Source organism: Eumetopias jubatus, unplaced genomic scaffold (assembly GCF_037043125.1).
Source record: "Eumetopias jubatus isolate StellerSeaLion01/CBP00866 unplaced genomic scaffold, mEumJub1_p1.0 scaffold_7, whole genome shotgun sequence".
Taxonomy (NCBI): Eukaryota; Metazoa; Chordata; class Mammalia; order Carnivora; family Otariidae; genus Eumetopias; species Eumetopias jubatus.
In genome coordinates, this window is record NW_028274813.1 from 42,549,856 (window position 1) to 42,575,621 (window position 25,766).

The 25,766-nt window shown below is 47.1% G+C and overlaps 1 protein-coding gene across 2 annotated transcripts; it reads left to right on the plus strand.

Moving 5' to 3' along the window:
• The first annotated feature begins 6,051 nt into the window (after positions 1–6,051).
• OTX2 (orthodenticle homeobox 2) lies at positions 6,052–9,819 on the plus strand. 2 transcript variants are annotated; one of them, XM_028102211.2, is made up of 3 exons: positions 6,052–6,148; positions 7,175–7,350; positions 9,199–9,819. In XM_028102211.2, the coding sequence occupies exons 1-3, from the start codon at positions 6,052–6,054 to the stop codon at positions 9,817–9,819; spliced, it is 894 nt and encodes a 297-aa protein (XP_027958012.1). The 2 variants fall into 2 exon arrangements, with proteins under 2 accessions (XP_027958012.1, XP_027958020.1); XM_028102219.2 differs by having other exon boundaries at positions 7,199–7,350.
• The last annotated feature ends 15,947 nt before the right edge of the window (positions 9,820–25,766 follow it).

Below are 25,766 nucleotides of genomic sequence, written 5' to 3' on the forward strand. Positions count from 1 at the left end.
AGGCATTAAAGTTAGGCTGGGGCTCGCTCTCTGGCTCGGGTCCCCTGGTGCCGCCACTCTCCCGCCTCCGGGCTCTCAGCCCCCGGCTCGGGCAGCCCGGGCTGTTAGTTCCAGGCCCCGCCGGCGGGCATTGAGTAGCGTTTGTTTTAACGCGGAAACTGTTTCCAGCGCAGGCCTCCTGCATTCGCTCCCTCCCTGGGTGTCCAGCCAGACCCCTCTTCCATCCCCGAATCCTGACCTGGCTCCTGTTGTTTCCCCAAACCGGCCCTGGGGTTAGATTCCCCGGCTCGTGCTCTTTGCAGGCTGCCTTGGACTCCTTCAAACTCTAAAAACCTTGCGCAGATACCAGGAGTCCGAGTCTCTCGCTTCGGGGACCAGGGAATATTTATAAGGGCGCAACGCGTGGGAGAGACCTGAGTTTTTGAAAATAGTTTGTTCTGGGACTTGTGTATCTTTCTCTTGCCTACACGCCCACACCTCACTCCCAGGCCTCCTTCTTTTACCCTTTCTGGCCCTCAGCGTGGTCTGACCCTGGTTAAAATGGCAGAGTGGTGGTTTTAGGCTTCAGCCTGACTTGTTTTTTGCGTTTGATCTACATGCTTATTGCTGCCGTTGATGCGATAACTCAGTTACCTTCACCCTTGCTCTTCTCCAGCATTTCCATAAATATTTTTGTCTTTCCATCTTATTGTATGGGTTTCCTTTCTCCCCTTCCCTAAAATCAAAACAAAACAAAAGGGGGGGGGGAGGAGGAAAGGAAGGAAAAGAAAAGGAGAAGAAAGGTAAGGGAGGTCTCCCTGTCCATCATTTTAAATTATACAATTAGTTCACATGCTCTGGCCCATAATGTATATTTTAAGGGGAGCCCAGTGTCTTTCAAGAACATTCTGGTAATGTCGGAGGCCTGGATTTGTTGCCTGCTCGTCCCCCCGTGCAGCAGCGGCCTGTTTTCCTCCCCCTGTTGTGTGTTTTTATTATTTTCCCTCTGGCTTAGATGTGTCAATCATTCTCTCCCTGCCATTGGTTGGAGAGTTTGCGTCAAAAAGTTGCCAGAGAGGCGCTTTCTCAGCAAATCTCCCTGAGAGCGGAACCGACCTCAGCTCCAACTCAGCCTCCACTGTTATTAAAAATAAAAATCGCTAGAACAGCCCTCATCACGTCTACTTTGTATGTATCACAGAGGGACCCACGCGTGTTTCGAACTCAAGCTACTTTCCTCATTTTCTATTCTTTAAATTTTTTTTCGTTGTTTGACTTTTTATGGAGGGGTGAAGACTGCAAGATTTCTAACTCAATACTCTTGATTTCTTTTAGGATAGCGGGCTATTTGGAATTTTGAAGGATAATTTAATTTTTTTCTAACTTCCCATGCTGCTGTAAGGTAAGTCTCCGTCTGTCTTGTCTGCCTGTCCATATCCATGTGCCCCTCTGACTACCATCGCCCCAGTACCTCCAGTAGACCGACTGATACACACTTCTGCGAACGTGGAGTTCTTCCGAAGCATGCTGTATTTTTCTCCCTCGTAAAATTTTTAGGTGTAGTAACGATCATTGCGAAAAATGTATGATCTGGAGGTGAGGGCGGGAGTGGGAGGAGGGGAGGCAGCGCGCTCCTGGGGTCGCCGCTTCCGCCAAACGTCGTGGAAACCCTGCGAGGCTAATGTGGGGTGTTTTGGACGGGTTTTGTTTGTGGTTTTGTTTTATGTCAACGCCCATTTCTCCCTGCTATTTTTCGTTTTGGCCCTCAGATGTGGTTGGGTCATTTGCACTGATCTCAAGGACATTTTCAGAGTCAGAGACAAAAAGATGCAGATGTAGCTAGATGGATGGATAATAATAAGATAGGCGTCTTCTAGAGCCAGCGTGCCCGAAGCCCGACTCGCTCTCCGATCGGCGGGTGAGGACGGTCGCAGCTCGAGTCCCCTGCCTGCCCCTAATGAACGTGAGAGGAAACGCGAGCGGATAACCGAGGAGGCGTGGAGCGGCCGGGAGCTAGTCCGCCCGGCGCTCGCCGCTCTCTTTCCGGTCCCCTTTCCCCAGAGCCAAGAGCCGCTCACCAAGATTCGCCCTCCGTTCTCGGCCTCTCCAGAGGCCACCAGGTCTCCTTTTCCTTTTTGATCACCACTTTTCTCCCCCCACAATAACCTGGGAGTGCAGTAACTCCCCCATCCCCGGTTGTCGTGGTCCCAGACCCGGGTCACCAGGCCGAGCGAGAGCAGGAGAGTCGTTTTGCGATGTGACTTAGCCCGGGATGGTTCCGGGCCCGCCCCGTACAGCCCTCCCCAAACACCTGGGGCTGGCAGAAGTGTTGGTGAGTGGCCCCTGGTCCGCCCGAGGCCGCGGCAGGGCCGGGAACAGGAATCCTTACATTGGGGGAGGCGCCCCCTCCGCGGTTCTGGACCGGGGGCAGCGCCGGGCCCTGCGTGCGCGTTCGCGCGCTCCCCTCCCGGGCTCGGGGACAACCGAGTGTCGTGGGGCCGGGCCGGGGTCGAGGGGTGCCCTGAGGCCCAGCCTCCGTTCTCGGTCCACCCAGGGAGGACCATCAGGTCTCCGCCAGCAGCCTGCCTCGGCGACGTGTCACGCCGCCAACTCCAGAGAAGTCTCCGTGTTGATGCGTTCTCTTGAAATCACAGTCCGATTTCAGAACACATTTTTTTTGAAATCCCAGTCCCGCGTCAGAACTCCAACGAGTTGGCTTTTTCCTCCTTTACAGACAGAAGTGGGGTATGGGGACAGAAGGCCGAGCTGCGTTGATCCTGGAGTGGTGGATTACTTGGGGAGGGGACGGGGGCAGTCGCTCCTGGAAATCCTCCCCTCCGTCCTAGAGCTTCGGGGTCAGGATTTCTCCCACTCACTTCGGGACTTTTTCCAGGCACCAAAAGTTATTAGCACAGGAGACGAGTTGGAGAGGAAACTCCTCCCCCCAAAGGAAGGTAGACACCCAGACCTCTCCTCACACAGCTAACACTGGGGCTTTCTCCTCACCATAATTAATAGTCAAGGCCAACCCTTTTGGCACGTTTCTTCCTCCCTCCCTCGCGGGTGGCAGCGCTGTTCGATTCCCTGAGGCCAGAAACTTTCACTGGAGTTCGCCGGAGAGGGAGGCCCGCGCCGGCTGTTTCCGCGGTGCCCACATCTCTCCTCTTTTCTTTCTCTCCTCTTGCTCTTCGCTGTCTTCCGAGCCACAGGCCAGTCGCCAGTCCGCGTAGTTTTGTTTCTTTTCCATCATGCAGAAAATTAATCGGCCCGGACGAGAAGCAGAGCTGAGCTCGGCGGCCTGTAATTAAGGGACGTGTGCCCCTCGGATTATCTCGTTAGTTTATCAAGAAAACATTTATTATAATTAATTCTTGGACGAGGTAATTATTATTGAGCGAGGACACAGCAACTGGTAGATGGGCTCCTTGGAAGAAAAAAAAAAAAAAACAAGGGGGGGGATGCGGGGGAGGGGGGAGAGCGACAGATTGCACGAATTGACCGTTAGATATAAGGCGGCGCGGGCCGGGGCGGACAGTGGAGCCGGACCTGGGGCGCCAGGACTGCGGGGCTGCCGGGCAGGGACGCCGGACCGAGGCACTCGCGCCTGGAGGTGCGGGCGCCCACCGGCTGCGGGGACTCGCCGGACGACCGTCACCCAGTCCCGTAGGTAGGAGTTCTCCAGCGGCCACCTCATGAGCAATCATAGTGAAGCTTATATTTTTGACGGGGTATTTCTGTTTCCCCTTCTGGGCTCGGCTTAGACAGGAAGGGAGAAAGGTGTTCTTTGGGGGCTTTGAAAGTTAGATGGAAGGGCCCATGGCCTCTTCTTTGGAGAGTGCATAGACCGGGTGCTGAGAGGACTTAGTAGTTTTATTTGGGGGTATTTTTCTTTTTCTTTTAAAGATGCATACAATAGTAAAAGCGAAAACAGTTTATCCCTAAATTTTAATGATTTTTGCGATGGTAAGGGCAGAGGAGCTCCAAGAAGGATCTTTGCCTGGTGCTTTCTATCCGTTAAAAAGCATTTTTATGTTGGAATGTGCCGCTTTCTGAATCAGACTTTTCTAATTGGGTGAGAGTTCTACATGTAAGAACAATTCCGTATTTCTCATGTGTACATCTGCTTTGATTTTATTTTTTTCTATAGTAGTTCAGAACTTTTCCAACATATTGTATTAAACAAGAGAAAACTCCAGCTTGGAGTCTATTTAGACGAATAAAATGACTATTTTAAAGCAATATTATTTTCACAGCTTCCAAATAACTGTCTTGAAAAGAGAGCAGAAAATATCAAGTCTTTGTTATAGCAGCAACCAAATTAGTTCTATTGATGAGATAGTACAAAGTCCTCCGAGAAGGGTATTTATAAAATTACATTGAATTAGATCTGAGGGTGGAAAAGCATGATTTTTGTGCTATGAATTTAAATCAGGAAGAAGTTGCAGTGACTGAGTTCCATTTGTGGAATTTTGTGCCTTGATTTCTAAAGCAATGTAAATATGAAAATCCATTCCTGAAAACTCAGTAGGACCTTTGTCAAAGTAAGAGGGAACTTCTCCTAATCTTGTATCCGCCATTTTGAAGCAATCTCTCATAGTGTCAAAGTTGCAAAGTAGAGATCCTTGCAAGATAAGTGCCATTTTTTAAAGCAAATAAAAGCCAGACTTGAAAACTGTCAGCCCATATTAACATCCATTTTGGATCCCTTTGCTTGAGGCAGTGAGAGACACTCAGCTGAAGAAAGTAAATAACTTTTCTTTTTCTTCCTTTCTTTTGCCTCCCTGAGCTCTTTTTCTTATAGGATTGTAGGAAACTTGAAAGGTAGGGAGAAATTCTATTAGTTTCACAACTTTGGGTGTTTGTGTATCTACTTTCTTCAAAACTAAAATGTGCAAAAAGCAGCCGGAATTAACAAGAAACTCTGCTCTAGTTGCTGAGGACCCAAATGTCTGAAAATTTGCCTCCTGCAGGATCTGCAGCCTCCACAACCTCAAAATCAACATGGAAGCGGCTTGCACTACAAATGCACACCCTTTCTACTTGCAAATGTGGGGGCCTGTCATTATCTGATTGGTGGGATTCTAACTTCAGAATTTCTAGCAAACCTCGTGCCAATCTTTTAAGGTTTTTTTTTTTGCAGTATGTTTAAATATTTGATGGGTGTCGATTAAAAGTTAAATACTTGTTTGTTTAGCTTTAGTTCTTTAGACACATAATCAAGGTCCTCCAAAACCTTAATAAATCTGTTACTTACCTCAAAATCTAATTACCCAGACTACTAATTAGGTGAAAATGATTACTGGAAATGACTTCAAATGTGAAGTAATAGCGGTTGAGCAGTTTTCTCAAGTTTGTCGATTAGCAAGTTGGTATTTTAGATGTTAAATGCAATGACATTTTAGGATCACAGCAGTTAAAAGTGGTAAAAAGCTAAGGTAATTAAAATTTGCCTTGGAAAGGCAACAGTCTGGGGAGAGGTAGATTTCTTGAATTGTTTCTTTGTTTCTCACCAATGGGCTTTGTTATCAGCATTATTTATTTAGCCAAAGAGTTCTTTGTCTCTGCAAATGGCCCCAATCAAGTTTTGTTTGAGACAATTAGCTAGTGCCAGCCAATGAGTCCTATGCAAATGTAGGGATAGGAATGCAATGTGTGCATTTGAAGGCGTGGGGTTTTGTTCTTGGGGAAGGCAGATTGTAATTGCTTTCTTCTGGTACTTTTTTTTTTTAAGTTTAGGGTGGGGGTGGGGAAGACAGGTTTATCTGGTCTCTCTCCCTCCCCTCTAGTTCCAGAGCAGCTGGGGGTGGGGGTGGGGGGGGTGGGTTGCAAGTCCTTTAAAAGCCTCTACCTTGCATAGCCCGGGCTCTTTTTAAGTTAGTGGTGGAACGTGGAAGAGCTGCCGCCTGCGAAGCAGTAAACCAGCACCTCTGTTTGTTTGTTTGCTTTGTCCATAGTTAACCGCTCCCAACCCACACACCAAGGACCCTGAATCTGTCCACTCCCGGCGAAGCGAGACCTTCTGGCTGGGTCCCCCCGATTTGGGCCGATTTTGCGCCTCCAAACAACCTTAGCATGATGTCTTATCTTAAGCAACCGCCTTACGCCGTCAATGGGCTGAGTCTGACCACCTCCGGCATGGACTTGCTGCACCCTTCAGTGGGCTACCCGGGTAAGTGAGCCTCGCGGCACTCCTGCCCCGCCTTTCCCCACGCCCGTGCCTCGGGGATATGACACCCTTTCCCCCGGAACACTGGGGCTGACGGTCCTGCTGCCCCACTCCAGCTCCAGGCGTGGTGTCCCCACTGGATTTTCCTTCTAAGAAGCAGCTCAGAGCCACAGGGCACTTAACCGGCCTGAGGGAAGAATAGGGGTTGGAGGGAGTAGGTGGATCCCGCAACACTTGCAGAAACTCAGAACGCTTTATTCTTAACTGGAGTGAATGGGGGACACACACTGTGGGGTGGGGGGAAGGAAGGTTACTGCCTCTGCCCATATCTCGAAGCCCAGTTCTTCGGAAGTGCCCTCTTTGAGAAGCTGGGTCTCTCCTAAATTCTCCCCACCATGCTTGGGGCCTCCTACATTCTCCCCACCATGTCTGGGGCTTCCCCTCTGACCTCCAGGCCCTCTGCCTCTAATCCCTAGCAGTGTGATTTACGGGTGCTTTCCTTTCCCGTCAGATCTGGGTGGTTTTTTGTTTTGTTTTTAATCCTCGTAGAAGTTTTAAATATGCCCCCATTTTAAAGATGGAGGAACAAAGGCCCTTGGAGTCCTAAAAGCGAGGATCTCCAGCAGGATCGGGATTTCGCCCCATCAGTCCGAACTGCGGGTCCTTGGGGATCCTTTGACTTCAGGGAATGGATTTTTTGTTTGTGTTGTGGTTTAGGGGTTGATTTTGAGGGGTTTTTGGATTTTGGCTTCCTTTTATTTCATTTGTTAGCTATCGAAGGGCTGCTCTGGCTGGAGCGATCCCCGACGTCAGGTGGAGTGGGGGGCCTCCCTGGAAGGGACAGTGTGTGTCTTGCGACCCAGTGTTCGCTGGAGGAGCCCAGGCCCAGGGACGGGGGGTGGGGAAAACACTGGTAGGCTCGGGGTTGCAGGGCTGGGAGGATGAGGGAAGTGCTGGGAGTGGGGGTCGGGGGAGTCAGAGCCCCGGCAGAGATCCCTATGACTGAGAAACTGCTCCCCCACCCTAAAGGGCCCTGGGCTTCTTGTCCCGCAGCCACTCCCCGGAAACAGCGCCGGGAAAGGACGACGTTCACCCGGGCTCAGCTAGACGTGCTGGAAGCTCTATTTGCTAAGACCCGGTACCCAGACATCTTCATGCGGGAGGAGGTGGCGCTGAAAATCAACTTGCCCGAGTCCAGGGTGCAGGTAGGGCAGATGTAGATAGAACCATCCTTCCCGACCGTGCCACCCCTCCCCTGAGCACGGTATATGTCGAGGACCCAGGAGAGTCCCAGGTCTTAGAGAGGACCAAAGGAAGGCTTGAAACTGAGCGCTCCATTGGAGGCCAGTAAACTTCTAAGGCCCCTTCACATGCCTGATTACTCCTCATCACCTTTTTGACCCCCACCCCCACCCAATCCTATAAGCAAGAGCCTTCTGGCCTAAGTTGTAAGGTAAGACTGGCGATTTTGCTGCAGTAATAAAGCACAATCCTAGAGCTCTCGGGTCCCCAGCCAACCGAGGCCCGGCCTGGGCAGATTTCAAGGACAGTTACTTAATATTTTAGTACTTCCTTCCCTTTCCCCATGCGGAAATCCTACCCTATTTTCATCTACTTTTAGGGGTGAAAGAAGCTTAGCTCTGGAGAGTCCCAATATTTTTACACGTGAAGAAATGGAGTAAATGACTTACTCAAGGTCATACGATATTTGGGTGGTAGAACCAGGCTGTAGAAGCAGCTGGTGCTCTTACCAAAGAAATTACACAATAAAAGTGTTTTCTTTGACTTCTTAGGGATTGAACAGAATTTGCTAGCTCTGAGCCATTTAGCTGATAAAATACCAACGCAATATCCTCAGTGACACCCCCCTCCCCCTTAACTTGACCTGAAGCTGGAGAGGGAAAGTAATCTCCCAACTTTTCTGAAATGCAAACACCATACAGAGTTCTCTGGAAAGAATGTTTAGCACCTAAACACACACACACAATACACACACACACACACACACACACACCTGGGACTCCCCTTCAGCTAGGACATACCAGTATGAACTGCAAACCAGGAAAAAGACTTTTCAAAGTAAGATGGAAGAAGTTTTAGGATTTGTGAAGCTTGAACTCGAGTCTTCACTGAAAGAAAATAAATGGCTCTGAATGATCTGTGGTGACATGCTCAGCCTTGGTGGCACAGTTAACACGCCCATATGTTGAGCTCATTCAAGAAGACCGCTAAGGACTTGTTGCTCAGAAAATGCCTGTAGTTTCTCTCAAAAAAGGCTGGTAGTTTCTTTGATAGGCCCCCTCACACACAAAACACTGCTCCGTCATTGCAGAACATGAACGGGGCTGGTAATGAGAATCTTCAGAGTTGCAGGCAGAGGCTTAAATTGACAAGCCAGTGGACATAGTACAGGAAACTGAATCCATGTGCCGAGTGGCACTACCTGAAGTCAAAGACTCCAGTGTCAGACTTGAGATGAGCTGAGAAGTCTGTCCTCAAGCTCAAAGCAGACTACATACAAGTCATTCCACTTACTGTAAAGATTTCAGCAAATAGTGGCTTTCAGACCTCCCATCTTCAACAGGATCACTTCTCCTTGGAGCTTGCTTGAGAGAAAAAGGTAGAGTGATTAGCAGTTACTCCCTGGAAGATGGACTGGAAACCTTGAATTTAGGCTGTTCTTGTTGGCTAGTAGCAACAGAATCGTTCTCCCTCACCTCTGTGTTTACCTCCAGAAGACATAGATACATTGTATTCCACTGTAAGAATGTTCCATGGTAACACTGGGTCTATGTGTATGTGTGTATTTGAGGTGAAATAATGAGAGAGGAAAATGAGGGAAAATTTTTAGCCATAGGATTTATTCTGGGCTAGGAGTCCAGTGCTTTTAGACAGAGCCTCCCCACTTTCTTACAATTCCAGGGGTATATATAAAAGTACCATAGTATAGGTTTTCAGTGGCAGGACAGATTGTCTGCTTAGCTCACCTATAATCTGGGAGTCACTCTTGTCCTTACTGAAACCACGTTAAAGAAGTTTCTTTCCCTTTCAAGGTATGGTTTAAGAATCGGAGAGCTAAGTGCCGCCAACAACAGCAGCAGCAACAGAATGGAGGTCAAAACAAAGTGAGACCTGCCAAAAAGAAGACATCTCCAGCTCGGGAAGTGAGTTCAGAGAGTGGAACAAGTGGCCAATTCACTCCCCCCTCTAGCACCTCAGTCCCGGCCATTTCCAGCAGCAGTGCTCCTGTGTCTATCTGGAGCCCAGCTTCCATCTCCCCACTGTCAGATCCCTTGTCCACCTCCTCTTCCTGCATGCAGAGGTCCTATCCCATGACCTATACTCAGGCTTCAGGTTATAGTCAAGGATATGCTGGCTCAACTTCCTACTTTGGGGGCATGGACTGTGGATCTTACTTGACCCCAATGCATCACCAGCTTCCTGGACCAGGGGCCACACTCAGCCCCATGGGTACCAATGCAGTCACCAGCCATCTCAATCAGTCCCCAGCTTCTCTTTCCACCCAGGGATATGGCGCTTCAAGCTTGGGTTTTAACTCAACCACTGATTGCTTGGATTATAAGGACCAAACTGCCTCCTGGAAGCTTAACTTCAATGCTGACTGCTTGGATTATAAAGATCAGACATCCTCATGGAAATTCCAGGTTTTGTGAAGATCCGTAGAACCTCTTTGTGGGTGATTTTTAAATATACTGGGCTGGACATTCCAGTTTTAGCCAGGCATTGGTTAAAAGAGTTAGATGGGATGATGCTCAGACTCATCTTCTGATCAATGTTCCGGGAGGCATAGAAGGAAAAATGAAGGGCCTTAGAGGGGCCTACCAACCAGCAACCTGAAATGGACAAACCAGTCTACTTAAGATCCTGTCATAGTCTTAGATCATTGGTTTTCCTGATTTGCAAAGTGATCAAAAGCATTCTAGCCATGTACAACCAAACACCACCAAAAATAAACAAAACTAAATTGTGAGGGAAAGGAGGGAAGGACATAGTAGCCTTCTTAAGCCAGAGGTGTTCCAATGTTTTAGCCAATCCGTGGTTGAATCTTAGGAATGGACAGTGTCTTCAAGCTCACTCACGTTTCATGACCAACTGGTAGTTGGCACTGAAAAACTTTTCAGGGCTGTGTGAATTGTGCGACTGATTGTCCTAGATGCACTACTTTATTTAAAAAATAATGTTCATAAGGAGTCAATATGTAGTTTAAGAGACAATCAGTGTGTGTCTTATATAAATGGTACATCTGTGGTTTTTAATCTGTGCTAGACTTCAAAACTGTGATCTCCTGTTATTGTATGCAACCTTGAACTCCACCTCTGCAGGGGTTCTTCTGTGATTAAATAGGTTATAATTATAAGCAAATTCAGAGCAACTGAGTACTTATCTAAAAAGATTACCTTTGGCTGGAGGTGAGCTGCACTGAAACTTTACTACAGAATGTCTCTGGACAAGGAGAGTGAGAGAAGAGAAACAAAAGGACACTAATTCATCTGTAATTTACTGTTGGTAAGCCTAGCAGTAAAGAGACATTGGTCAATTGCTCTGACCCTGATGAATTTATAAACTGAGATCATTGTCGTTTATGCTTGCAGATGTTAACTGGAAAAGTTATATATGCATAAACCTTTTCTTCCTGGATTTGGCAGATATGTATAATTATATTAAAATGGTTCTAGCACAACATTGGGTCCAGTTTAATTTTATACACTATTTATGGATGAGAAGCCCACATTCAGCCTCTCCTTCCCCAAACATGTTTTATTTAGGTCAGAGAGGAAATTAGTAAACTTCATTTAAAAGGCATTTTTGGTTTTATCTGTGGATGAACTAGGTGTGAGTGACTGCTGTATGTAAACCTTTTTTGTGACTTCCACCAGTACTCCTCTGAAATAGAATATAGAGAGCCTAACAGTCATTGGGATCTTGCTCTCCTTGCTTTTACCCCCCTGCCGCATACCATAATGATTTCTTAGGCACTTTATTGATAGGTTTTAACATAGATCAATTTTTTTTTAAAGTGAGAAGGGAAGAACTGTAGTACCTCAGAGAAAATGAGAATGACAAGAATTCCTTGTTTTTATTCTCTCATTTGATTAAGGGGATTTCTTTTTTTAACTTTCAAAAAACTCTGAGGTAAACATGAGAGGGAATGTAATCAGAATCTGAAAGCAATTCAGGCAGAAATGATTTCTGAACAAAAGAGTTTCAGAAAAGTTTTAAAACCTATAATTTCAGTAGTTGAACATAAGGCATCCTGGTCAGTTTTGTTTTTGTTTTGTTTAAAGAAAGTGCTGAGGAAAAAAAAAATAGGTCTCTTCTCACTTCTACCTGCATTTTGTAAACCAATCACCAGAAAAGACAAATGAGCCAATGGTTCATGGTGCTCCTCAGGTAAAAGCAATATTTAATTTCATTTTAAACTCTATGCTCTTAAGTTTGACCAAAATTAAGTGACTCTTGATTGTAACTTTTTAAATGAACTTTAGCAGTTGCAACCATTTTGTTTTCTGGCTAATTGTTCTGTCCCTGGCTGTGCATGCTCTCTTGACCCCTACATAATCTTGCCTAATAAGTAAATTGGTTTTGTTTCACTGCTAAAGGAAATGCAATAGCTTACAACCGGCAACTGAGGCAAAACCTGATGGCAAGATTTTCGAGTACGGACTAATAATATTCAGCCTACACTAGTTTACACCAAAGGGAAATTGAGGCCCCAGGGAGAATCTTTGTTTTATGATTTTCCAGCTTCTGGGTCTCACGCTCCTCCAGCTTTTCTCAAGCAACAGTAAAGCAGATCCAAAATAATTTCTCACACTGCTTTCAGTTTTCAGAATGCCCCACAAAGGATCAGTAAAGACCCCCCCCTTCGTTAAAAATAATGACAAACATGGCACTACTCAGCAAATAACGCAGTTTGGTTTCTCTCCCGATCCTATAAAAACGGAGGAGGTCAAAAAAAGGCGTTGAGCACCCTCTGAAACTAATTTTTCCATCACCGTTGCACAACTTCGCGTAACAGACCACGGAGTTAAATCCCTTTGAATTGACGGCAAAGTAGAAATGAATTCCCCCCTGACCGCAGGCAACGGAGGTAGGGAAAGGGGGGCGGGGAGCTAGCGCTGGCTTTAAAGACGTCCAGATCGCCACTCCTAGTCAACACCGGGTTGAAGTTAAACCCAATCTTGGAGATACCTGTACTGAAATGACGTCACCCTCCGAAGGCGTCAGGGAGCGACTTCAACTGCATATTGGCAATTAACGATGACCTGAAACGGCAATAGAATCTTGGCTTGGGGGGACGGAGATCAGGTGGGTCAGTCGGCTTCACAAAGATCTGTTGCTCCAAACTTTTATCTTACGCACAAAGATTCTTGGCCCTTCGTATTTCACCTTGAGAATGTTTCTAACCCTCACAGATAAGAGAAATTCAATCAAGTCAAGTTCCGGCTATCGAAATTTACGAGTTTTTAGATAATGGTCGGTTTCCTCAACTGCTCTCCCACTCGGTTCCTTTAATCGCACCTTTTCTGTGTGTGTCCCCACCCTCAGTCCCGCAGGGCCTGGGCGAGAGGCAGAGGACCCCGGGAGGCCCTGGGCGGGACTGCGGGAACTGAGCGCCAAGGTGTGGGCAGTGGTGGCGCAGGAGAGCCGCTCCCGCTCTCCGCCGAATCCACGGCGATCTTTCAGAGCAGTGTTTTACAAAATCTTGCCTGCCCCTCGGAGTTAGCGGGTTAAAGTACTCGCATCTCTGCGCCTGGGAGCCCAAGTTGGGGCAGAGGCCCAAGTCAGTTCAGGCTGATGCCAGCCACCCTCCGGCCCCACTCGTGGCCCTGCGGGCCTGGCTGGAGCGACAGGAGACCCCACTCTGGTCTGCCTCCGGCGCAGGTCTGAATCCAGGACCTCCGCCCAGACGCGGCGCGCCCCACCCGGCCTAGTCTTAAGGCCTCGCGGGATCCGGCCGCGCCCGTGCTCAGAGCGCTGTGGGCCGCACGGGCAGGGATGAGGCGCCGCCGCGGGGCCTGCGCGCCGCCAGCCCGGGGAGAGCGCGGCCTCCTCGAGTCCCGGAGTCTGGCTTCAGGGTCAGCCGCGGGCGTGGGGGGCGCCGAGCGCCGGGTTGACATCACCGCCCGCCGAGTTTGGGGGTTGGGGGGCGAGTGTGTGTGTGTGTGGTCCGGCCGGGAGGCGAGCACCCTGCGCTGGAGGGAACGAAAGCCGAGGCCCAAGAAGAGGACGAGCCCGGAGAGGGGGCCAGGGTGGCGAAAGCTGGCCTGGCGGGGCCCAGGGCCTCTGGCTTTCCTCGTCTCCCAGGAGGAAGGGCCGCAGACGGCTGGGTCTCCTCCCGGCAGCAAGGGGGAGGCCGCCGCCTCCGCCACAGCGGGGGCTCCCGCCGCAGGGCAGCCGTGGCGCCAACAGGGAGTCCAGCTGGGCCTGCCCTGGGCACTCGGAGCGGAGGTCTCCCAGGAAAGCCAGGTGCTTTGGCTGGCGGGTCTGGGGAAGTTGTGTTTGGGTGTTCCGCCCTCCCTTGGGGTCCTTGGCACTGAGCTGAGGCTTTCAAGGGAGGGGGGGCTCATACCTTTTTCTCCTACCCCCTCTACATTTCGTTTTTTAACCGAGTGCCCTGTTTTATCCTTTTTGGACCCGGGCGCAGCACTCAGCGGCCCGAAGACTGGAGGCCGGGTCTGGAATGGGGAAGCGGTGCCTTTGGCGTCCTGGACAGCGCCAGGCAGCCCATTCCGGTTACCTGCAGGGCAGGGGCTGCAGTCCTGTGCCCGCCCCCATTTAACCAGAAGGGGGGGGTGATGGGGCAGCACAACACAAGTTTGAACCTGCTGCTAACACCCGGTGAAAACCTCGGTGTTGTTACCCCGACAAAGCTGTAACCCAAAACCAGGCGTGCCAGTGTTAGGTGGTGGTTTACTGCATACAGAGACATGTTTTAATCTTGCAAAAGAGAAAAACAAAGGAGTCAGGAGTCGGGCGCATCCCACACAAACGGAAGCTGACTTCATACAAAACAACAAAAATGGAAAGACGGCAGGGTCGGGCTCAGCCACGACCTCAGCCAGCTTACTGTCTTCCTTCGAAATCTTTACGAAGGACAGCTCTTTCCCTTTCCTACCACAAAAGGTCCAAGCACCAGCCACGCATCTGCATGCCCAGATCTGTGACCAGTGCCTTCAACACACCTCTGTTTTTCTCTCCTAAACTGGCAGCGTCCTGTAAACGCAGCGCGCCCTGATAAAACTGATCCCCCAGCTGCCCCATTTCCTCCCTTGGGTTAGCACGATAGGAAAGACAGGAAGCCCCTGGGATGGAGAGAGCAAAACCCCAAACAAAACCCACCCCGATGTCTTTCAGTATTAGGCTCTGAAACTGCACAGATTATGGGATTTGTCTCGGGCAGAATTAACATTACATGTGAAACCATAGTGCTCTGGTGTATTGAGACACATTGTATAGGACTGCTTGGAGCATCTCTTCCTAACTGCCTGTTAATAGCAATATGAAGCCTTGAAATCATATGTGTTTTTGTTTTTAACCTGATTGAAACAAAATTTAGACACTATTTGGAAAGGACAGTTTTTCTGATGTAGGCAGTTCGAAGGAAACGGAACCCAGTATGAGAGCTGGAGGAAGCTTCTGCATGCAGAAGTGGCTGGAGAGGAGAAGTAAGCAGGCAAGTGTTTGAAAGGCCTTCTACTATGCAGCAGCTCCCAAAAGCAAGGAACGTATCCCCCCCAGCCCCCCACTCCCATTCTAAAGGGAATCAGTCGGACTTCCTCTTTTGCAAGCAGTGTGTTTTATATTTAAAAATCAACCTGCTGCCGACTGCAAACAAACAATAAGCAAATTCAAGTAAAGGAGCCCTACCAAATCCAACCCATTTGGTCAAAGATAACTGCAGGTGCCAGAGAGGCCAGGCTATCACTGGGGGGAGGGTCGACTTCGAATTTTGTTTTTCTCCTAAAGGGAAAGTGGAACAGCATGAGGTCTATGACTCACTTTTATTCCTTAATCTCCCTCACTCTTTACCTTCAATTCTTAGTGGAAGGAAACATGGTATCTGAGGTGGAAAAAAAACAACAAAGAAAACAAAAAAGAATCCCACAGAAAATCAAATGATAAGCAGCCAAAGTTTGAACTGACTTCTATTTCAGCACCACGAGGAAAAAAAAGCTGTCCAAGAAGCCACCCTCTCCCAGTACCCTAGTCTTAGTTTGCCTACTGTGGAGGTGGGAAGGGGGCCTTTGGATTAAGGGTTTCTTAGTCTACTTGACATCACTAGGAGACACTTCAGCCCAGGGTGTCTTGAAAAATAAGATGCCAGTTTCTAGCATTGCTGATTTTTACCCCCTTGAACTGCCCATGATGAGACCAGCAAATGCTGCCTTTGGGAGTCACAGGAGCAGTTTACTGCACCCTGCAACAGGGTCTGCTGCCCTCCACCCTAGGTTCCGCACATAAAGGGCCCCTTAGAGTCAGCTTTTCCGTGAAGGCTCTCCCTTAGGCCCTGCCCCGAACCTCCCAACCTGAATCTCCAGAGGCCCGAGGCCACACTAAAACCTGGAAATCACTCATCCCAGCCTCTAGTTGTTAAAATCTATTCCCAAAAACCAATAGTCACATTTTAGGCTCATGGGCCATTAATAAAAATCTCCTTAACATTCAAATGGCTCTAAAACGCGTTGATGGCGGATTACTGGGGCCTAATGGACGTCGTGTGTGACAACATGGTCCCTGAACAGCGATGTTCTGGGGTGGGTGTCTGACCACAGCTACTTGATTATCAGCTTACAGCCAAACCACGCTTTAGCTGCGATACTCTTAAGAGGCGTTCTTCCCGACAGCAGAGCGGGAGACTTCTGTGTTCTTCATTTAACCGGATTTAACAAACGCAGTGAGTTTTGGAAAGGGGAGGGGAAAACTTGCCTGTAGGCATAAGGTCACCTCCAGACGTAAGAGGGGCGGGTCGCCGGCCACTGCCCCTCCTCCCTGTTTTTAATGGAGCGTAGCTGAAAGGCGGTGGCGAGGGTCGGTGGAGGCCCGCGCCGGGGATGTCTGCGTTGCCCTAAGTCCGGGGCTTCCCCGCGGGACTCCCGCGCTCCTCTGCCTCGCCGCAGAGCCCCCGAGGCCGCCGCCGGCGCGCCCCGACCGGGCCCGCCGGGTCTGGAACACTCGCGGGGCGCTCCTGTCCGCGGCGCGGAAGCCTTCGGGCCTGGCCGCTCGCAGTCGACGGCGCTGAGGACGCCCTGGCCGCGGCCGCGCCGCCAGGGACAGAGCGGGTTCCCGGGTTTCCTGGAAAAGTGGGGTCAGGCGCACCGTGTTCCCATCCTCCACCCCCCACTCCTCCCCCTGCAAACTAAGCCGAGGGTTCGGAAAGCTGGGCCCCCGCAGCCCCAGCGGCGCCCCCGGGCTAAGGTTACTTGGACAACAGAGGGAGTGCCGGGGACCGCGGGGGAGTTACTCCAGTGGCCGAGAGGAAGCTTCGGGCCAGCCGCCGGGGACCGCGAGGACACGACCCCCAAACCGTACCCCCGACGGCAGCGTGCCTCGAACCCGCGGCGCCCCGCGCGCTGCTTGCCGCCGCACGAGGCCCGGGGGGGCGGGGGGCGGGGCAGGTCCCCTGTAGAGACTGAGGAGAAGCTCGCGCCGCAGGCACTTGTGCCGCCGCTCTCGGAAGCGGGAGGTCTGCGGGCCCGTGGTCCGCGTGCTCCACCTCCAGCCGCCTCCGCGGTCTTCCCGACGGCAGCGTGGTGCGTGCGAGTGTAACGACGCGGGAGGCCACGACGCCTCCCGGTCCAGGCCGACGCGGGCGCCGCTCTGGCCGCCCCACTCCCGGCCAGCTCCGAAGTCCACTCTTACCCCTTCCAGCTCCTTGTGGCGAAAAGACGCGGGAACCGAGACAGATTTGTCCTTAGAGCTGGCGACCTAGGGGTAACCCCTGCTTCCCGCTACGGGCCTGGGCTTGGATCCCAGAGCCGAGGGTCTGGGCCCGCGAGGTGTCGCCGGCGCCATCCCGGGGTCCTCGCGGCAGGGCTCCCATCCGCGCCTCGAGGCCTGGGCGCCCGCTGCCCACGGCTTCCGGTTGCACCTCGAGGCCTGGGCCTGGCCCGCGGGAGGCCGCAGGTGCCCCGCGCCCCGGCGCGTTCAGACCACTGGTTACCAGGGTCCCAAAGTGAAGACTGAGTTCAAGTTTTGAACACTAAGGGTGCACATACAAAGTTTTTCCTGAGTCCTTCTTGCCCACTGACCCATGCAAGTTTGATAACCTTTGAGTTATGTTCGATTCGAAAGGTCCAGGCATTCGTTCTTAACTGCTATGGCAATGCTAAGGGATTTTTTTTTTTTTTAATGGGGGACGGATATTTTGGAGATTTTACACGCAGACACATATCCAAAAATGAAATTAGGTAATTTTGGAATGAAGAATCACATTAATATTATAAATTTTAAATTGATGCAAGTCTCTAATTGAAATGCATTTTTAAATACCTCTTCTCGCTGATTAAGTTCGTTCTATTTTTAATTTTAGTCTAAGTAGGCCACTTTGAAGCTTTGGAAGGCTAACAAGTACTCAGTCTATTTATTATTATCTTTACCAAAAAGCATAGCCTTTATTTAGTCTTAAAATTGACCATGGACAGGCCCTCTGATCTTGAGATGAAGTGGAAAACTTGGTACAAACATACTTTCTCTGTTTTCAAGAACAAATACTTGAGTTGATTAAACCAATAATCTTGATTCCTGACCATTTTAAATGGGCACATTGCTTTCTCTTTTCCTGTCTTTTCTCCTTTTTTCCCCTTTTTCCTTGATATGTATCGCTAACGATATGGAGTGTATAATACACACTTTTATTAAGAGATACCTGAACTGGTATCTTTTTCAGGAATGCTTTTTTTTAAATATTTTATTTATTTATTTGAGGGGGGATGTCAGAGCGCGCACAAGCAGGGGGAGGGGCAGAGGGAGAAGCAGGTTTCCTGCCGAGCAGGGAGCCCAATGTGGGGCTCGATCCCAGGACCCTGGGATCATGACCTGAGCCGAAGGCAGACACTTAACCATCTGAGCCACCCAGGCGCCCCTTTTTCAGGAATTTTTAACCTGTGGCTCAAACTTCCCTTTGGGGATGGTTGTCCACGGATGGATTTTAGAGTAATCGAGGATAAATTCTCTCAATTGTATAGAAATTTTTTTGTCTTTGTTCAGTTTAATTTTGGGGGGCAGAAGATCTATAGCTTTCATTAAATTCACAAAAAAGGCTGTAACCACCTCAAATTAAGAGACATTGTTTTTTTATGATTCATATCTTGTGAACCAAGGGTGAACTTGGAGATGAAAACTTGTAGTTCTCACTAAAAGCTGGACAAGATGGGAGCCCAGTGATATTTAGATCTACCTCTAACTTTTAAACCTTGATTTTTTTTAACAAAATAATCTAAAAAGTTCCTTTTATTTGTATATCTTATCTAGTTAGGCCTAATTTGAATTATTGTCCATGAGGCTGTTTATGTATAATACATTGTAAGATAACAAATGAAGTAAATAAGACTTATTTTTAATATTATCTACACCTGAAATGTAAAGTAAAAAATTTAAGCAAATATTTTAATGATTCAGACCAAAAAGCCTCTTTAACCAAAGCAAACCAATCAACAATAACAACAAAATATTATCTGACCCTAATTTAAAACTTTAGAAAATTTAGTGTGAATTGGATCTCTCTTTCTCTTTGTGCACATACATAAATTTAGTAACCATGCCTGGGTTCCCAAATTTTTCTGTTGAAAGGTTTTTCATTTTCCTTAAAGTTTAATGATTGTCAAAGATGGATGAAATGATAGATAAGAGGTGTGGGACCTTCTGAGTGAATCAGAAGGAGGGCACGGCGCTAACATCCAGGTAAGAAATTCAAAAGCAGGTGGTATAGTCACCTGTAGGGGACCCAGGGTAGAATTTAAATTAAATACTCAGAGGCCTGTCTTCAGAATCACAGATCTAGCCCATTCCTCCCCACCCCCCCACAACTCCCCAGCTTACTTCCAACCTTGTCTGAGAGGATATCTTCCATTAGTGCAAGAAGAAGCATAATCTACGGGTTTATTTAGCATTTGATCTTTGCGCAGAGGCTTCCATTTAGAGTAACCATTGCAGCTAAGATTTGGATCTGGTCCCTAAAATAGCCTGAACCAAGCGACCTCAGGCAAGTAGACGCAAGATACTAGCAATTTATTTCATATCAGCTCCCAAGCCATCACCAGATGATAACAACCCTCGGACACCGTTAATCTCTGCTTGACTCAAACCGGTGACCGCAAGGTGAAAGGCAGGGCGTTATCTCTGAACAATTCATGTGGCCTTCCACAGATTGCCAGTTGGGCCAATACAATTGAAGCCCCTTCTCCAGTGGTTACTTTAAAATTTCATATCCAAAGTCTTTGGTCTTTGTTGGACTGGAAGGTAGGAGGGCTTTATCAAGGAAAATGCCCGAGGGCCAAGATGTGGGAGCTTAGAATCCAATACAAACTAGAAAGGTTGAAAAGGTAACTGTGTTTTCCCTGCCCAATAAACTTTAAACAACATTGCTGTGACTATGACTAGAAAAAGCCTCTGGAAATGAATGTTTTTTTGCCACACAGTAGAGGGAAAATGCACGTTAAAAAAATAAGAAGCAAAGTACTATCTAGAATTGGTTTTATTGTTTTGAAAATGGCTTTATTTTTACAGTCTGGAAGGTCAGTTCAGATCACCATATAGTCATTCGGTATTATTTCAGAGCTAGAAGGGGCAGCAGAAAGTGGGGGGACCAGTGAAGAATAAAGGAGAGGGGTGTCCTGGTGAATGAAAGCTGTCCTGTGTGTTGGTGCCCAGAGGGAAGCCAGGCTAAGGGACCTTCAGGGCAACTGCTAACTATTTGCACTTTTCAAATATGTAGAGGGAACAGCTTTAGCCTCATATCACAGGGTACTCAACTCTAGCCTGAAATCATAGAAATGTGCCTTTCTTTACTGCTTGGTGGAATTATTCTGCCTCTGCTACTCCAATATCTTAGTTGTAATCATTCTATTTGATTTTGCGAGATGGCTCTGGAAAGGATTGACAGATAAAAAAAAACTGAGAGGTTTCAAAAGTACTCCGGCTATTTTGATAATATGTTGTTGAAAGTCCATGCGTTGGAAGTGGGTTATTGAGGGTAAAAGTAAACACAAATTATTTTAGGTATTTTTAGCAATAAGCTCCCTTGGACAGGATCAAAGATCAACTTGACATATGCAGAGTTTCAGTCAGTCAGCAAACAGTGTCACAGAGACATCCCACTATGTTGTTCCATAACTTCATTCCTAGACCCTTTGTTCGCTGACCCAGCTTTTTAAGTAACTGGTATCTGCAACCCTACTCCATTGTTTGGTATCTTGTCTCCAAAATGATACACTAAATAAACCAGCCCAAGTTATAATTACTAATCTCAGGATGAGCGTGTTGTATACAATTGGTAAAGGGATGCCTCTTGGGATGAAAAGTCACTGATTGATTAAAAAGTGGTGTGTTTTGTAACGTTGGAAGATTTTTTAAGTGACTGTGGGGAAATAGGGCACGGAATAAACGGTGAAGTCTTGTTCCTGCTTAAGACTGGCCTTGGCTCAGGAGTCTTGCTGATATAATGTTCAAAGAAACATAAAAAGAATCACAGCATTTGCCTGGTCAGACAAGAGGCAAAGCAAAATGTTTAGATATTTGAAGGAGATTACAATTTCAGGACTATCTCTCCTTAGTGTCTGTCTGCTCCATGAGAAGTGGTCTGGACAGAGTCTAGAGCCTGGATAGAGGAGACCAGGCCTGTGTTCTCTTGGTCTGGTGCTTCTACATCTTCATGGTGGTAATGAAGAAGGTAGGACCAATCTTCCATATTGAAATGATTTGCATATATCTTAACCCAATCAGCAGGACATTGGACTAGGTCATTTATTCAGCCTTGCGAAGATCTGTCCCAGTTGGCAAATTTACTGCTTTCCAGAGGTCAGGTTTTTTTTTTGTTTTGTTTTGTTTTGTTTTATTGTAGGTCTAGAACTTTTACATTTGTGTGTTTCACTGATAACTTGAGTGGATTTGGTGCCAACAGAGGCCTGTAGCTTCCCTTGTGGAAGTGCAGCCTGGTTTCATCCTGCTTATCTTTTCTGAACATCCTGAGCTTTTTCTGAGCTTTGGTTAGTTTTACCTCAACTTTATATACAAATTGGGTTGTTGTGGTGGTGATGTGGGAGGGAGGTATTTGTTTTTTGCCTATATCTCTAGCTCTCATAATATTGTAGGAACCCTCATTATAACGTTTTTTAATAAGTAGATGTGACTTCTGGGTGCTTTAGAAAACATAAGTCAATACATATTATTTGTTATTTGTGAAACTGACCCCCAGTTTCACCAGAAGAGTAGTTAAGGATAGTGGTAGAGCATTCAGGCTTTATTTTATTTTTTTATTTTTTTAAAGATTTTACTTATTTATTTGACAGAGAGAGATTTTTTTTGAGATTTTATTTTTTTAAAGATTTTATTTGTTTATTTGACAGAGAGAGAGAGAGAGCAGGAGAAGTGGCAGGCAGAGGGAGAGGGAGAAGCAGGCTCGATGCGGGGCTCGATCCCAGGACCCCAGGATCATGACCTGAGCCGAAGGCAGTCGCTTAACCAACTGAGCCACCCAGGCACCCTGAGCATTCGGGCTTTAAATCCTGGGTTTCAATGTCTGGGTTTAAATCCAAGCTCCTCTATAAAGAAGTAGATATTTTTGCGTATGAAGATTATCTAACCCCTCTGTGTCTTAGTGTCCTCATTTGTAAAACAGGAAAAACTATAGTTTCTATTTCCCTGATTGTTGTGAGGATTAAAGCACTTAGCTCAGTGTCTGGTTAGGTAGTAGGTGCTCTATCCATGTTCCCTGTTACTATTACCACCATTATTGTCATTGTCATCGTAGTCCACCTCTGGCCAGCAAGACTGAGCCAGAGTCAGAAGCCTCGATGAACTAACATTGACTCTACTCATTCTACTGAAAGATATAGGAAGAATGGAAGAAGAGTGATCATATAATATCGTATAATATGTATCAAACTATAGATGTAGCCTAACTGCATGGTTAAACTCATTTTGCATTATGTTTGCCTTTGTCACAAAGAGTCTCTGTTTTTTGTTCAACAGTCGAAGAAACCATAAGGATTTCTAAATCTGCAAATATATTTGGAAGGAAGGAAGAGAAAAGACAAGCTTGACAAGGGGGTCAAGGTGTAACAAAACAAACCACCCTGCCTTAAATCATACTTCTAGTCCTCTCCATGTAAGATTTAAAATATTTATCCATTATTGCAAGTAGTTTTTTCCCCAGTTCCAAATGCTCTGAGCCCCAACCTGCTCTCACTGTTGTTGAGAATGATAGTAGCATCTTTATTCCCATATACCATAGGTTAATTCAGTCTGTGGGCAATGTGTATTGCCTCCTCCTCATCTCTAAAAAAGCTGTCAAAACATGATTTTAATTTCCTTTTAAATGTAGCTTAAACAGGCCTGCCAACACATTTCACAATTTTCCCCCGAAACATTGGCATTTAACAAGAAAAGTGAGGTAAAGTTGTTGTAATAAAATAATAAAAACCTTGTAAATTAGGCCCTTAGTTTAAAAAAAAAAGAAGAGAATAATTGGGAATAAAAAAAGCTTTATGCAAATCACCTAGTATGGATGATGGCAGAAGGAGAAGAGAACAGGGTAATGAATTTGTTCAAATGAATTTACTGAAGACGGCAATTCAGCTCTCTAAGGAATTATGGAGAAAATGAGCAAGTGGCTAGAGGGGCCAGTATCTCAAGAAAGCCTGAATAGGCAAAATGGTTGCAAAGAGCAAAGCTTTAGTCATCAGCTTCCACAGTTCTTCAGGTCTGTGCAATTTGTTTAAAGTTGCAAAATCAAAACATGTCTCAGAGGGCATGGACAGGGAGGCAAGACCTCCTTTGTGATGTCTGCGAGGGAGCAGGGACCACTTGCAAGTGTCTGAAAAGGCATCACCCCTCAGAATTGTCCAGGGTCATCCAAGGGGCTAATTTGGAGTAAAAATATGAAAATAAGAAACGTCTCAGTGATGATCTCTCAGATGCCATGGAAGAGCACCCCAAGGGAGATGGAATGATCTCCAGTCTGGAGCACTTAAAGCTAAGGAGGGAAGATGTCTTGGAAGGAAGCCTCGGGAACTGTCCAGCATCAGTGCAGAGCTGGGCTCATGGCTAAGTGACCTGGTAGGTGAGAATTTCCACCTACAATGTACCTAACTGTATGCTTATTAAACACCACTCTTCTTTTTCAATTCTTTTTGACAGTTATGACACTAATGGTGTTATTGCCAAAGGGATTTTTGCAGGTTCATATAGATTTGCATTTGTTCCATGAGGAAATGTTAGTTATTTAGTAAGAGCCTGTATTTGCCTTGAAGACACTCCAGCTTTGACCTCTTCAGGAGATTGAAAGAATAACCAAGCACATTGTAGCTTCCCATGCCTGCCATAAATGTCTCTGGACAGCAGACACTAACTGCATTACTAACAATTATATGAATAATAAAATCACAATATTTTTCTGGCCCCAGAGACATGAAAATGGATATTAGAATGGCTACAGGAAAGGATTCTCAGGTGTCAAACTTACAAAATTAAGCTTCCACTTAAACTTTCATGAGGATTTAGGAAGACTGGGACCATCACAAGATGTATCTATTCATTCAGTAACTATTTGAGGGTCTTCTCTGTACCAAGCACTCCCCAGGCACACAAGGTTTCTGCTTCCATGGAACTCACATTCATGTTCATGGGAGACCATACTGCTGGGTGGTCCTATCAAGAGCTGAAACTTTGGAGTCTGAAGGAAACTACTGGTGAGTTTAAAGATGTATGGAAATGTAAGTGATAGAAGCTTTATGTTTGTTGGTACTCTAATGAATGAAAACACGTATTTTCAAAACACATTCGAATAGAATTCCGATGTTCTAATGAACTGAAGCGGTTTGTGATGCTCCGCACTCAAGCCCCTCTGGGTGTCCTGGGCACGTAGAGGGAGGTTGGAGCACGGGAGATACTCCGCACTGAGAACATACGTGGGTCCTAGGGTCTGAGGCCGCTGAAGCTCCATATGGTGTCCCGTGTCCTGGCCTTGTTGTGTGACAGTTGCTGCTAACAAGCTTGGCTTTGGCTTGGACGTCTTTGAAACTAGCCCCTCCTTTACCCCCTCCAATTGCCTCAATCAAACTGACTCCTGAAAAAACAGGGCTGTTAATGGAATGGCCAAAGTGTCACTGGGATAGGCAAAAGCAATCATTTAGTGTTTTCTACAGACATACTGATTGTAAATCAAAGAAAGGCCTTTTTGGAAAAGACAGCCCATTAAGAGACCACTTAATGTTTAATTATATGCAGTTGGAAACTCTGCAGACTACCAGCGCAGCCAAACAGGGCATCAGAATCTAAGACAGACACAGTGGCTGGTGCAGAGTTTCCTTTTGAGTTCCAGGTACAAAAATTCAAGCCCAGAGTGGTGTATTCTCACACTCTGAGGCTACCATAATACTTAATTATTACCGTCCCTGTGGTGTAATATGATCTTGGAAAATGTCACACAAGAATTCCTCCAAATTGTTTGTTTCATTACTCTTCCTCCTCCTCCCCAGTTTCTATTTCTTGGCTCTGTTCTTTTCTGTTGTTGCCTTCCTCTCTCTCTCTTTCCTCCCTCCAAATGGCATTGTGATGTTGAATTCACCAGGTGTGCAAACTTCCTCCCTCATCTGACACTTCTTTGGCAGAAAGCACAGGTAGCCCAGCAGGTATTGTCAGGGTCAAGTTAAAAAATAACAAAACCTGCCAATGCAGATTTTCTTCTCGTGGCGCCTGGCATCGATGGGCTTGCAAAAAGACTGCTGTGGCTTTAATATGTCCCTTTTTACAGCTGACAGGCCCTTGGCAGCCCATCCGCAGCTCACCACCTTTCTCCCACTCTGTCTTCATCAGAACCAGAGGATGGCCAGCCTTTCCCCTGGTCCTAAGGCTGGGTGCAGGGTGGTAGGGACAGGAGCCGAATGGAGAATGGCATTATTCTATTTAGAAAAAGTTGGCTGGAACAAAAACTGCTATTAGGTCTCAATTTAAAACTCGGTGGTCCCTGTTAGGTCCTTGATTCAGCAGAAGTGAGCTGAGCTGGTAAAATATTGGAGACGTTAATCTCTGTGGTGGTCTTTTTTTTTTTTTTTTTTGAAGAGTTTGTTTATTTATTTATTTATTTATTTATTTATTTATTTATTTGACAGAGAGAGAGAGCGAGCACAAGCACGGGTAGGGGCAGAGGGAGAGGGAGAGGGAGAAGCAGGCTCTCTGCTGAGCAGGGAGCCCAATAGGGTACTTGATCTCAGGACCCTGAGATTATGACCTGAGCCGGAGGCAGACGCTTAACCGACAGAGCCACCCAGGCGCCTGTGTTGGTCTTCTAAAATTTAAAACCAGAAGGAAACATAGTACTGTAAGTAGTGGGTTACAGTCCAAGTGACTGCCAAAGTTCTTACTGCTAGCTAAACTTAGA

Bases quoted from the DNA above. Each gene is read 5' to 3' on its own strand.
- OTX2 (XM_028102211.2), top strand. From the start codon at position 6,052: ATGATGTCTTATCTTAAGCAACCGCCTTACGCCGTCAATGGGCTGAGT. The intron at 6,149-7,174 runs GTAAGTGAGCCT...CCCACCCTAAAG, and splicing joins CCCTTCAGTGGGCTACCCGG to GGCCCTGGGCTTCTTGTCCC. The intron at 7,351-9,198 runs GTAGGGCAGATG...TTCCCTTTCAAG, and splicing joins TGCCCGAGTCCAGGGTGCAG to GTATGGTTTAAGAATCGGAG.